The sequence below is a fragment of the Penicillium griseofulvum genome (genome assembly GCF_001561935.1).
Source record: "Penicillium griseofulvum strain PG3 chromosome Unknown contig_84, whole genome shotgun sequence".
In the NCBI taxonomy this organism is placed as follows: domain Eukaryota; kingdom Fungi; phylum Ascomycota; class Eurotiomycetes; order Eurotiales; family Aspergillaceae; genus Penicillium; species Penicillium griseofulvum.
The window spans coordinates 778,307-790,450 of NW_024467475.1; the positions used below are offsets into that span (position 1 = coordinate 778,307).

At 49.4% G+C, this 12,144-nt stretch overlaps 3 protein-coding genes across 3 annotated transcripts; all 3 read left to right on the forward strand.

Annotated features, from left to right (window-relative positions):
- Positions 1-2,362: 2,362 nt before the first annotated feature.
- PGRI_048420 (glycoside hydrolase family 16 protein) lies at positions 2,363-3,516 on the forward strand (the record flags this gene model as incomplete). Its single annotated transcript, XM_040792555.1, has 2 exons — positions 2,363-3,162; positions 3,216-3,516. The coding sequence occupies 2 exons, from the start codon at positions 2,363-2,365 to the stop codon at positions 3,514-3,516; spliced, it is 1,101 nt and encodes a 366-aa protein (XP_040644522.1).
- Positions 3,517-4,738: 1,222 nt separating this feature from the next.
- PGRI_048430 (bifunctional cytochrome P450/NADPH--P450 reductase) lies at positions 4,739-8,342 on the forward strand (the record flags this gene model as incomplete). Its single annotated transcript, XM_040792556.1, has 4 exons — positions 4,739-4,856; positions 4,956-5,201; positions 5,290-5,730; positions 5,791-8,342. 4 exons carry the CDS (start codon positions 4,739-4,741, stop codon positions 8,340-8,342), a joined length of 3,357 nt encoding a protein of 1,118 aa, XP_040644523.1.
- A 549-nt stretch (positions 8,343-8,891) lies between these two features.
- PGRI_048440 (uncharacterized protein) lies at positions 8,892-10,485 on the forward strand (the record flags this gene model as incomplete). The annotated part of the gene is made up of 4 exons (XM_040792557.1): positions 8,892-9,025; positions 9,074-9,665; positions 9,716-10,087; positions 10,156-10,485. The coding sequence occupies 4 exons, from the start codon at positions 8,892-8,894 to the stop codon at positions 10,483-10,485; spliced, it is 1,428 nt and encodes a 475-aa protein (XP_040644524.1).
- Positions 10,486-12,144: the final 1,659 nt, after the last annotated feature.

A 12,144-nucleotide genomic window follows, 5' to 3' on the forward strand; every position in this document is an offset into this window, starting at 1 on the left:
TCTGACTCTGACTATTTTTCTTTTCCTCTTTTCCACCTACTGTGTGGGTGATTTCGTCTCAATTCATACCCACGCTTCTTTTTGGGTGCTGGAGTCAAGATCGCATCGAGACCCACTGTTCTGCATTCTGCATATACTTGCCAGCCACCAGGGACTGAAATTTCGAATTCTCCGATATCAGAACGCATTGTTTAATAGATAGTCCACACGCAAATTATGGTAAGTGCATATCCATGGATATTGCCAAAGCCCTCTTCCGTGGCTCACCAGCCAATACCGGCGCGGGCCGAACGGAGAACCACAGATCGCATACTCTGGAACTTATTAGGTAGAGCTAACCATTTTCCTTCTCCAGGCTCCTATACATTCCATGCTCGAGCCCCGGCAATCAAGTGAAAATAACTGCCCAAGCACAATTACCAGCGGCGGGATTGCAGGTATTGTGATCGGTTCGATCGCGGGGACGCTCCTTATTCTCTGGCTGTGGCGAATATTCCGACTTCCCGGTGCGTGGAGCGGCGGCGACTCAGCCGATGCCGGCTACCAGCCTCCAATTACTCGCAGCAGCACGAGTAGCCGCGGACGGAGAAAGCGCCGTCGCCCGTCTGTGGCGTACGGTGATTATATCGAGAAGCCAACTACTGTACGCAGTGTACGCCGGTATAGTAATCGAGATGATTTGCGACGGCCGGCTAGGGTTTACATGACGGAAGTGTGAATCATGGCCGGTGGGGATTATACCCAAGATATGTGGAATGGCTGGAGTTGGTTTATTGGTATCTGCCATTGATCTTGAACATATCAATTGGCAACTGGAACCAAGTAATTATGAGACATGACATGACTGCGAGCTTTAACGAATTGATGAGAGATTATTTTGGAAATGGATTGCCTGGTCTGTGCATTTTATGATCCCTTTGTTTCTGAATTTGTAATCTGATCTGGGCACCAACCCCCCCTGAGTTTGAATCCCAGTGCATTTCAAGATCAATAATCTGGCTTATCCCTTTTAATGCATGCTGCACATGTGGCCGGATGATCCAGTCGGGCAACTTGGTGGCGGGTACCTGAGTGCTGAGGGACTGTTCTCCGTATGCCTTGATCTGGTCCAGTGGGACTTGGCTGTGTGTCACTACCGAGCAGTGGCGCTCGATCGATCAGAATTCTCGAAGTCTCCCCTGATACGGAGTAGAGCTTCAAGTTTGGAGAGTTGAGTATATTCAAGGGTCGTCGCACAATATATACTGCACCAGTTATCGTTTTTCTGGCGAATAAGAGGGTGGAAGCATGTCACTGGTGGTTCATGAAGCTAGTATCGTTCGATAGGAAAGTGCACTACGGAGTACGGACGGAGTACATAATGGATGCGCAGGCAGGGAAGACAGGGGAAAGACCCACAGGGGAAATGAGAAAAAAAAAGAAAAAACGCATTAAAAGAAAAACTTGGGTTAGACATATCCACTTGACTGGGGGGTTGCGGACTTGGCTTCTTGGGGTGGCTTTGTTATTGGACCTCCTGAGCGGAGCATTTCTAAAATTTAGTTTGGTACAGCATAGGTCTGGAGGAACTGTACTCCGTATGTTAGCATTGTTATGATTTGATATGTTCAAGGGGCATATGTATGATGATCTGTATGGAGTCCAATTTTGGAGTTATTACCCCGTGGCGATTGTTATCAGTTGAGTTTGTGATCTTCATTGCAGATAAGACTTTCCCTCGAATGGCCTAGACTTAGGGTATGCAACTAGTCTATTAGTCTATTGCATTTAAGCCAAGGGTTGTACAGATAAAACAAAGAATAACCTATTGAATCTCATAATATGCAATTACAGAGTCTTAAGTTTTTGTACCTGTGTTCAATCCTTATCGGGGTTCTTTGCGATCAGCCAATCGGTGGGTAAATGAGCGTCCAATCAGAATCGCCTGCCGAGAAATAGTTTTTGTGAAGGATACTGGGCAAACCCAAAAGGGTTTAGCATCAGGCACAGGGCCCCTGGGGATTAACCCAATATAGTTAGTGTACTGCACCAAAATGGAACCTCCTAACCTAGACTGGCTAGCTAGTAAACTTGACCAGAATCTCTGCAGCTTTCCCCTTACGCCCCTACAACGGTGCACACAAAAATAATCAGGCCCAAAACACCACTAGCCCATAATGTCCCCAGTCCACTCTGCGCCTAAATTGGTGGCTGACTTTCCCCTTCTCTTGATGTTCCCTTTCTCACACTCTTAGGATCTTGCTGCTGGCAGACTTGCCTTACACTCATTATCGTGCACTCGCACATCCACTCTTTATCGAATCTCGAGTAGTCTCGAGTCCACTCCCTTATTTTTGGACGATCCCTGAGTTGATATATAGCCATGTTTTTCTCTCGCATTGCCCTTTTGGCGGCTTTGGCTAGCTTTGCTACCGCTCAAACCTCGACTGAATGTGATCCAACGAAGGAGGATTGTCCTGCGGATCCCGCCCTGGGCACCGAATACACATGGAACTTCAACACGACCTTGGACGAAAAGATCTGGAAAATGACCACCGGAACCTATGATCATGATGAAAATGGAGCTAAATTCACTCTTTCCAAGGATGGAGAGTCTACCCTCCTGCAGTCCAACTTCTATATCTTCTTCGGCGTCGTCGAAGCCCACGTCAAGATGGCCAAGGGCGCGGGCCTGATCAGCAGTGTGGTCTTGGAGTCTGACGATCTGGATGAGATTGATTGGGAGTGGGTAGGATACAACACTAGCCAAGTGCAGTCCAACTTCTTTGGCAAGGGTAACGATACCTCCTTCGATCGCGGCGGATACCACGAGGTGTCCAACGCAGACACCGAGTTCCACAACTACACCACATACTGGGACCAGGATAAACTCCAATGGTGGATTGATGGCGAAATGGTTCGCGAACTCCTGTATTCCGATCCGAAAGCCTTGTACGGCAAGAACTACCCGCAAACTCCCTGCCGTGTCCAATTCAGTCTCTGGCCCGCCGGTCAGCCAAATGCGCGAAAGGGTACGATCGAGTGGGCTGGTGGTCTTGTCGAATGGAAGGACGCCCCTTTCACTATGACCCTTGGCAAGCTGCGTGTGAAGGATTTCCACTCTGGTAAGGAGTACAGCTATGGGGACCGCACAGGTTCCTGGGAGAGCATCAAGGTGGCGGGGTAAGTGTTCCCAGGTTAGAATCACCCAGGATTTCACTAATGAAATGTAATAGTGGAAACTCGACCGCACTAGAGGAGCTGAACAAACCAGAACCTCTCAGTCTGTCAGAGAAATGGGATAAGCTCGGCGAGGGCGCCCACATTGGAGTCTATATTGGCGCCGCTGCTGCCTGTGTGATTGCTATCGCCGGTTTCATATTGTTTTGCCTGCGCCAGCGCCGCAAGGGCCGCCTCGAGAACGCGCTCGGCAACAATCCGACTCCTCTTAACCGTGAAGAGATGCAGAATTTCCAGAAAGACTGGAGGCAGAGCGAGTGGAAGACGAACGGTGGTTACCAGCAGGTTAACAACTAGCCGGCTTGTCAAGTACAGAGACCAGTAAACCCATGAACTGGCTTTGGTCCTCTATAACGAACAGTTCTGTGATTTCTTTTTCCTTTCGTTTCGCACCGTGTCCGGTCTTACAGAGTGCTGCCATGACCACATCAAGAGCACCTGTGGAGGCCGACGGAGTCGGAATAATGACCCTTTTCCTTTCGTCCCGGCTCCATATTTTCTGTACTGTCCTCTGTCTCGCGTATATGCCGAGGCACACGCTCTGATCCCCCTTACCGTTGATATCCCCCTTTTTGATCCTTGGATCACACTTCCCTTCGTTGGCGCTGTTCAGGCCGCCTTTTGCTTTGCAATCTGCTTCCTCATACACATGTAAATATTTTGCCATATCAAACACCTTTCGTTTTAATTCGTGATTCTAGTGGGAAATTGGTATATCGTGCCTGCTGAGGACGCGATCCCTGAGGATGTGATTAGCCATTCAATATTTGGCGTTACCAGGGTATTGGGTTTGAAGCCACTCGATGACAGCTCACCTTGAAGGTGCAGCCCGTGTAACGAGTGTATCATACTTATCTCATGCGTTGATGTCTCATGCAGGATGGTCTCACAAACCTGCACACAACCTCGAGGTATGAACACATCTTCCAAGTGATCGGAGTCGGCGTGACTATGGTCCGATCAGGGTCTTCCGAAAGAGGATATCGGTGGGACTTGTGGATATAGTGGACTTTTACCAAGACATTCTAAAATTTCTCTCGGGAGGTCAACCCGACCGGGTTAAAAATCGTGGCTGAAGATCTCGGCGTGCCCGATTGACCCTCAGCGATCGTATGATTGGACCTCGATACCAACCTTGAAAGTTCCACAGGCATTCTAGGCTGAAATGAGCCAAATGAATTACTTGAATTTGTGCAAGTTTCCACTTATGAAAGCTGTTATGTATGGATATTAAATCCCGTGTATAGTAATCGTTTTCTGCATTGAAAATGAACCGAGGCATAACGACGAGGTCACGACTTTTCATATAAATTCTGTTGGGACCATCCCCACCATCCGTTTCATCTTTCTATTCTTCTTTTTCATCTAATTCTACCTCTTCCAGGTACATTTTAATCTAATCATACAGTTGGTCCTGAGATCAACTACCTGGATTGCCACGTTAGATACAAACTTTTACCCCGCCATCACTACTTTACGTCAGTTTGTCACCTCAGTGAAAGGCGAACATCCATACGCCATGGCCTCCAAAGAGGTCCCAATTCCGGGCCCCAAGGGCGTCCCATTCTTGGGAAATATCTACGACATCGAACCTGAGCTACCTTTAAATAGCTTCGAGCTAATGGCCGATAACTATGGTATGGATATTTACCGGGAATGTCCACGGGTACCTACCTAGGTAGGTACCCAGGTAGACCTCTTGTGGATTGATGAGCTAATATTTCTGTATCTTTCAGGCGAAATCTATCGATTGACCACTTTTGGCAGATCACGAGTATTCATCAGTTCTCACGAGCTAGTAGACGAAGTCTGTGACGAGGAACGCTTCACTAAAGTGGTTTCCGCTGGTCTACATGAGATCCGCAATGGCATTAATGACGGTCTATTCACTGCGAACTACCCCGGTGAAGAGAACTGGGCTATTGCGCACCGCATTCTTGTTCCTGCGTTCGGTCCACTGATGATTCGCGGCATGTTTGATGGTGAGTTTCCGTTTCCTGTCGGGGTTGAGACTTATGCGCCAGATAAGGAAAGGATCAGGTTTGACTAATATTTCATATTTCCATTCAGAGATGTATGATATTGCCACTCAACTGGTTATGAAATGGGCTCGCATTGGTCCTACAGCTCCCATCCAGGTTGCGGATGACTTCACGCGCTTGACGCTAGATACCATTGCTCTTTGTGCTATGGGCACTCGCTTCAACTCATTCTATCACGATGAAATGCACCCATTCGTCGAGGCAATGGTTGGCTTGCTGGCCGGTTCTGGAAATCGAGCTCTTCGGCCTGCTTTGTTTAACAACCTACCCACTGCGGAAAATAACAAGTACTGGACTGATATCGAGTACCTGCGGAATCTAGCCCAGGAATTAGTCGATTCACGAAAGGAGAACCCTGTGGAGAAGAAGGATCTTCTCAATGCGCTTATTCTTGGCCGGGACCCGCAGAGTGGCCGGGGTATGACAGATGACTCAATTGTAGACAACATGATCACATTCCTCATCGCTGGTAAGTGAAAAGGTCCTGCAACGAGCGCATTAACTTTGGACCTGACATGGAACTCGATAGGACATGAGACCACCTCCGGCATGTTGTCGTTCCTGTTTTACTATCTTCTCAAAAGCCCGAGCGCATACAAGAAGGCTCAAGAGGAAGTCGACCGTGTGATTGGCAAGCGTAAGATCACCGTTGATGACATGTCCAAGCTGCCATACATCACCGCTGTGATGCGCGAGACGCTGCGTCTGAGGCCAACAGCCCCCATGATTGCCCTTCACGCTCACCCCATCAAGAACAAGGAGGACCCTGTTAAAATCGGAGGCGGTAAATACGTGCTTCAGGAGGATGAGACGATCGCACTCATGCTTGGAAAAATGCAGCGTGACCCGAAGGTCTATGGTCCTGATGCCGATGAGTTCAAGCCAGAGCGCATGCTCGATGAAAACTTCGACAAGCTGCCTAAGAACGCATGGAAACCATTCGGAAATGGCATGCGAGGCTGTATCGGACGGCCGTTCGCATGGCAGGAGGCTCTTCTTGTGGTTGCGATTTTGCTTCAGAACTTCAATTTCCAGATGGACAACCCCAGCTACGATCTCCGCATTAAGCAGACACTTACCATCAAGCCTAAGGACTTCCAAATGAAGGCTACCCTGAGAGATGGACTCGACCCTACGCAGCTCAACACTACACTCAGTGGCTCTAACGCTCCACCCACAGAGTCTGGTGCCGGCAGCCGGGATCGCAAGCCCAAGGTCACACCCGTGGATGGCAAGCTGAAGCCAATGCACGTGTTCTACGGTAGCAACACAGGAACTTGTGAGGCATTCGCGCGCAGGCTGGCTGATGATGCCACTGCATACGGCTATGCCGCGCAGATAGGTTCTTTGGATTCGGCCATGCAGAATATCCCCAAGAACGATCCTGTGGTGTTTATCTCAGCTTCGTACGAAGGACAGCCTCCGGATAACGCGGCTCACTTCTTCCAGTGGCTTAGTGGGCTAAAGGACAACGAGTTGGAAGGCGTCAACTACGCAGTGTTCGGCTGTGGCCATCATGATTGGTCGTCCACCTTCTACCGTGTACCTAAGGCCATTGACCAACTAGCCAAGGACAATGGAGCTAACCAGCTCTGTGATATTGGTCTTGCTGACGCAGCGCACTCAGACATGTTCACCGATTTCGATGGCTGGGGTGAGACCTCATTCTGGCCCGCCGTGATGGCTAAATTCGGTGGAGCTAGCCCTGAGCCTGCTGCTAGGTCGAAGTCTTCATTGCAGGTCGAAGTGACCTCGGGTATGCGCGCATCCACCCTGGGACTCCAGCTCGAAGAAGGCTTTGTCATCGAAAACCAGCTCCTTACACCACCCGGAGCTCCAGCCAAACGAGTGGTCAAGTTCAAGCTGCCATCGGACATGACCTACCAGTGCGGCGATTACCTCGCAGTGCTACCCGTGAACCCAAGCTCAACCGTCCGTCGCGCAATTCGCCGCTTCGACCTCCCATGGGATGCCGTCATCAAAGTTCAGAAGCCCTCAGGCTCAACAGCTTCCCCCTCTATCCCTATCGACACGCCGATCTCGGCCTTCGAGCTTCTATCCACCTACATCGAGCTATCGCAACCCGCATCGAAGCGCGATCTCAATGTCCTAGCGGATGCCGCCATTTCAGACGCGGAGGTCCAAGCAGAGCTACGCTACATCGCCTCCAGCCCCAGCCGCTTCACCGAAGAAATCGTCAAGAAGCGCGTCAGCCCTCTGGATCTGCTTATGCGCTATCCCGCAATCAAGCTCCCCATCGGCGATTTCCTCGCAATGCTCCCCCCGATGCGCGTGCGACAATACTCCATCTCCTCGTCACCACTAGCCGACCCATCTGAGTGCACAATTACCTTCACTGTGCTCAGCGCTCCCGCGCTCGCCAGCACCGCCCCAGAAGGCAGCGAAAGCATCGAGCAATACCTGGGCGTCGCATCCAACTATCTCTCCGAGCTCCAAGCCGGCGAGCGCGCACACATCACCGTCCGCCCCTCTCACTCAGGCTTCAAGCCACCAATGGACCTCGAAACACCGATGATCATGGCGTGCGCAGGCAGCGGACTCGCCCCCTTCCGCGGATTCGTCATGGACCGTGCGGAAAAGATCCGTGGTCGCCGCAGCTCTCCTGACTCAGATGAGCTGCATGACAACGCGGCTGTCAAGCCTGCCAAGGCGGTGCTATACATTGGCTGTCGCACAAAGGGCCAGGATGATATCCACTCTGCTGAACTTGCAGAATGGGCTGAGCTTGGCGCTGTCGATGTCCGCTGGGCGTATAGTCGACCCGCTGATGGAAGCAAGGGAAAGCACGTTCAGGATCTCATGCTTGAAGATCGTCAAGAGCTGGTGAAGCTCTTTGACGAAGGTGCAAATATTTATGTTTGCGGTAGTACTGGCGTTGGTGCCGGTATTCGCGAGGCTTGCAAGGAGATGTATCTTGAGAAGCGTCGCGAGGTGCTCGCCGAGCGTAAGGAGAAGGGAGAGACTCTGCCTGGTGATGAGCTTGAGGAGGATGAGGCTGCTGAGAAGTTCTTTGATAATCTGAGGACGAAGGAGCGGTATGCTACCGATGTGTTTACTTAGTTTAGCGGAATTTCGGTTTTGGATTTGGATTTGGTTGTATTATCATCATTCGTCACACAAATTGCATAATATCTTGTTACTTCACTGAACTATGCTGCCTCTCCTTGTTATTGGCCTGGATACCAAGGCATAAACCTGCAGCCAATCAGAATGCAGTTCCTGGCGAACCACCGGCTCACCTTCACGTGACCATAAAACTTCAATGCCGACAGCCAATCAGATCAACGGCTGAGATGCCAGGCCGATGGGAGGAAGAGGGAAACTTTTGAGTTTTCAGTGTCTCGGCATGTAGAATTCTGTATTAATGTATTAAATGGAAAGCATTTCTCCTTTATATATCTTATACCGTGACTCCGACTCCGGCTATACACTTTACCCGGGGCTGTCATTGGACACAAATATCAAATTTGCGCTAAAATAGAGTCGGATGGCGTGATAGAGTCAAATCCACCCCAGATATTCGCATTTTTAAGCTCGGCCGAGACATATTTGAACGTTAAAGGACGGGTTCATACCCAAACTCCCAACCAACATTCATAATATCATACCATGCCGCAGACAAAGAGCATAGCCATCATCGGAGCTGGCCCAGCTGGCGCCATTGCAGTCGATGCACTAGCACAAGAGAATGCATTCGATGTTATCCGTGTATTTGAAAGACAAGAGAAAGCCGGCGGATGCTGGTAGGTTACTCTAATATCTTGACCAATTCCTAAGTTAACAAACAAAAGGGTATCAAGAGATGATGAACCGCCTCAGCAATTCGACATTGACGGTCTATCTGCGCGAACAGCAGATGCACCTCTTAAAATTCCCGAGCACCTCCCGTGCCGGACACCCGTAGTCTCGCAGGACCGGTTCATGGACTCGCCCGTGTACCCGGCGCTGGAGACCAATGTGAACGCGGGAGCGATGTCATTCTCTCAAGAGGAGATTCCTGAAGTTCGATCGCAATGGTCGATTGAACGTCATGGTTCTGACACGCCTTTCCGACACCATTCCGTTATTCAGAAGTATATTGAAGACCTGTTTAGCCGGAATGGGTATCAGGATCTTGTTCAGTATAATACTACTGTTGAACGCGCGATCAAAGATCCCAGGACCCAGAAATGGGTGCTTACACTCCGCAGGACGGAAGTTCTCAATGGTGCTAAGTCGGATTACTGGTGGTTTGAGGAATATGATGCAGTTGTGGTGGCTTCGGGACATTATGCGGTGCCATTTATTCCTGTGATTCCCGGGTTGAAGGAGTTTGCTGCGAGATATCCCGGTAGCGTCCAACATACAAAGCATTACCGGGGCTCTGAGAAATATCAGGGAAAGGTAAATGAAAATCCCACCATTTCGTTCTATCACCTGCTTACACATCGCAGAAAGTCATCACCGTCGGGGCGTCTGTTTCTGCCGCTGATACTGCAGTAAGTCTGATAGATAGTGCCCAGACACCAGTCATTGCTGTGGTTCGTGGTCGTTACAACGCCTATTTCGGAGATCTCGCTTTCCAGCACCCTAAGATCCAGCGGCGTCCGCCTATCTCACACATTACAAGTAATGATCAAGGCGAACGGGCTGTGCACTTTGAAGATGGTACATCCGAAACCGGTGTCGACCATCTGATTTTTGGAACTGGCTTCAGCTGGACTCTGCCATTCTTGCCTGAGGTCGCCACGCGGAACAATCGTGTGCCAGATCTCTACCAACACGTCTTTTATAGACATGATCCATCTCTAGTTTTTGTAGGCGCTGTGAGTCGATCAAGCCGATTGCTTTCTTTTTTTGCCTGCCGGATCGAAAGCTAACAAAATACTCTCAGGTTGGTGCTGGATTGACATTCAAGGTCTTCGAATGGCAGGCTGTCGCTGCCGCACGCGTTCTAGCAGGCAAAGCAAATCTCCCCTCGATCGCTGAGCAGGAAAAATGGGAAACCGACCGTATTGCACAGAAAAGCGATGGGCCCGGGTTCACAGTACTCAACCCCGAATTTGAGCCCTACTTTGAGAGCCTCCGTCATCTTGCGGGGGAACCTCGTGGTTCCGGACGACGCCTACCTCGGTTTGAGCAAAAATGGCTGGCGGATTTCAACGAAGGCCACGAGCGCAGAAAGAAAATGTGGCGACGAGCCAATCAAACGGCTCGATTGTAAATTTGACTGTAAGGGTTAATGGTGAAGCAGTACTTCGTACCTCCATATTCTGTAGATAGAAAGACATCGATGAAAATAAGCAAGGAGAATTTGATGCCATTTTCCTTCCAGGGCTTTTTGTCTCAGTTTGTCACAGCTCTAACAAAACTAAACAATGTCACCGGGGCGAAATCAGACCAAAAGGGGCCAAAACGAAGCCACAGACGAGTCCCAAGTCATTTTTCCTCCCGTAGATGTTTTTTCCAGCTCCACTTCTCACATCTCCAACCCATAGCGCCTTGGCATTTATTCCCCGACCCTATTCAGGAGGCTAAAAAAGAAAGCCTGAGGATGGCTATTAAAATCCTTTCGATCCCTTCCCGCGAATGTCGAAAATCCATCTAAAAAACCCCCCATCTCCCTCCACCGATCGACCGCACATCCACGCCCTAAACAGCTAAATTCCTGTTTCGCGTCGCGTCGCATCGCAATATCCCGGCTCGGACCATCCCGGCAAACACAGCCATGACATCCTCCATAAATTCCAACGGCACACAATTCACACAACCGGCCGAATGTTACAAATCGCGCGATGCAATGCCGGCCCTACCATCGAATATCCAATATTATAACCAGGTACCGCTGTACCAGGAACAAACTCCACACAAAGATATGAAGGCTATTTTGCAGGATTGTTGTTCGAATGGGGTGTGGATTTTTGAGGATCCGGATCCTTGTACGGCTATTTGTGATTCGACTACGGCGGCTGAGGCCAAAAGGGTCATGTACTGCTTGAATGCTCAAAATATTGTACATGGAAGCAAAACGGAGAAAAGTTTGGCGGTGAGGAGTACGCCAGGCTGGGTTTCTTTACTAGTTGGGGGAATGCTTTTGTCGGGGATGTTTATTTGAATGTTGGTTTTGATTTTTGAGATACCTATTTGCCATTTATGGAGTTTCGATGTGGATATATTGCTGTGTTGGAGATTTATTTAATATGACTCAGGTTAGGGCTCTGGCCAATCCATCGGCCTTGGATCTGAGAGTTGTCTGCTTGTTACATCACTACCATTTACTAATTTAAGGACTTCCCTTAAGAAGTATGCACTTCTTGGCAACTACAAGATGCATTGGCGTGTTAACTCAAGAAGTGTTTTTATCCCATAATACAAGCCACTTCATATCGGCGCCACAGATGGGATGAACCTGCATATAGCGGCAGCCTGCATGATGTTGGATACCAGAGACCTAGTTGCATTTGCATTACTCCAGTGATGAGAAGGCATTCCAATACAAAGAACACCCTATCAATCGTTAAACTGCAAATCTGGCAAACTTTGGTCTTCCAGCCATCCTGGCTCAAGTCCACACGATAGTCCTCAACTCGACCCAAAAGGGTAGGGCAGCTTCACAATATACCATACTGTGAATGAGTTTCAATCCACAAATGCAGGGGCAAACAGATACTCAATGACACCCTAAACACATTTAGCCGATGTAATGCAACTCGAAAAAACCCGAACATCTTGACACATTGGCTACGGAGCATCTCCGACCCCACGTTATCCCCACGTTCAATCCCCGCCATTATCCAAAGTAACCGTCACATCCCACATGTACATACAAAACAAAAGCTACTCTAAAACTACTCTCTAAATTCATATATCCTTCCCCGCAAAC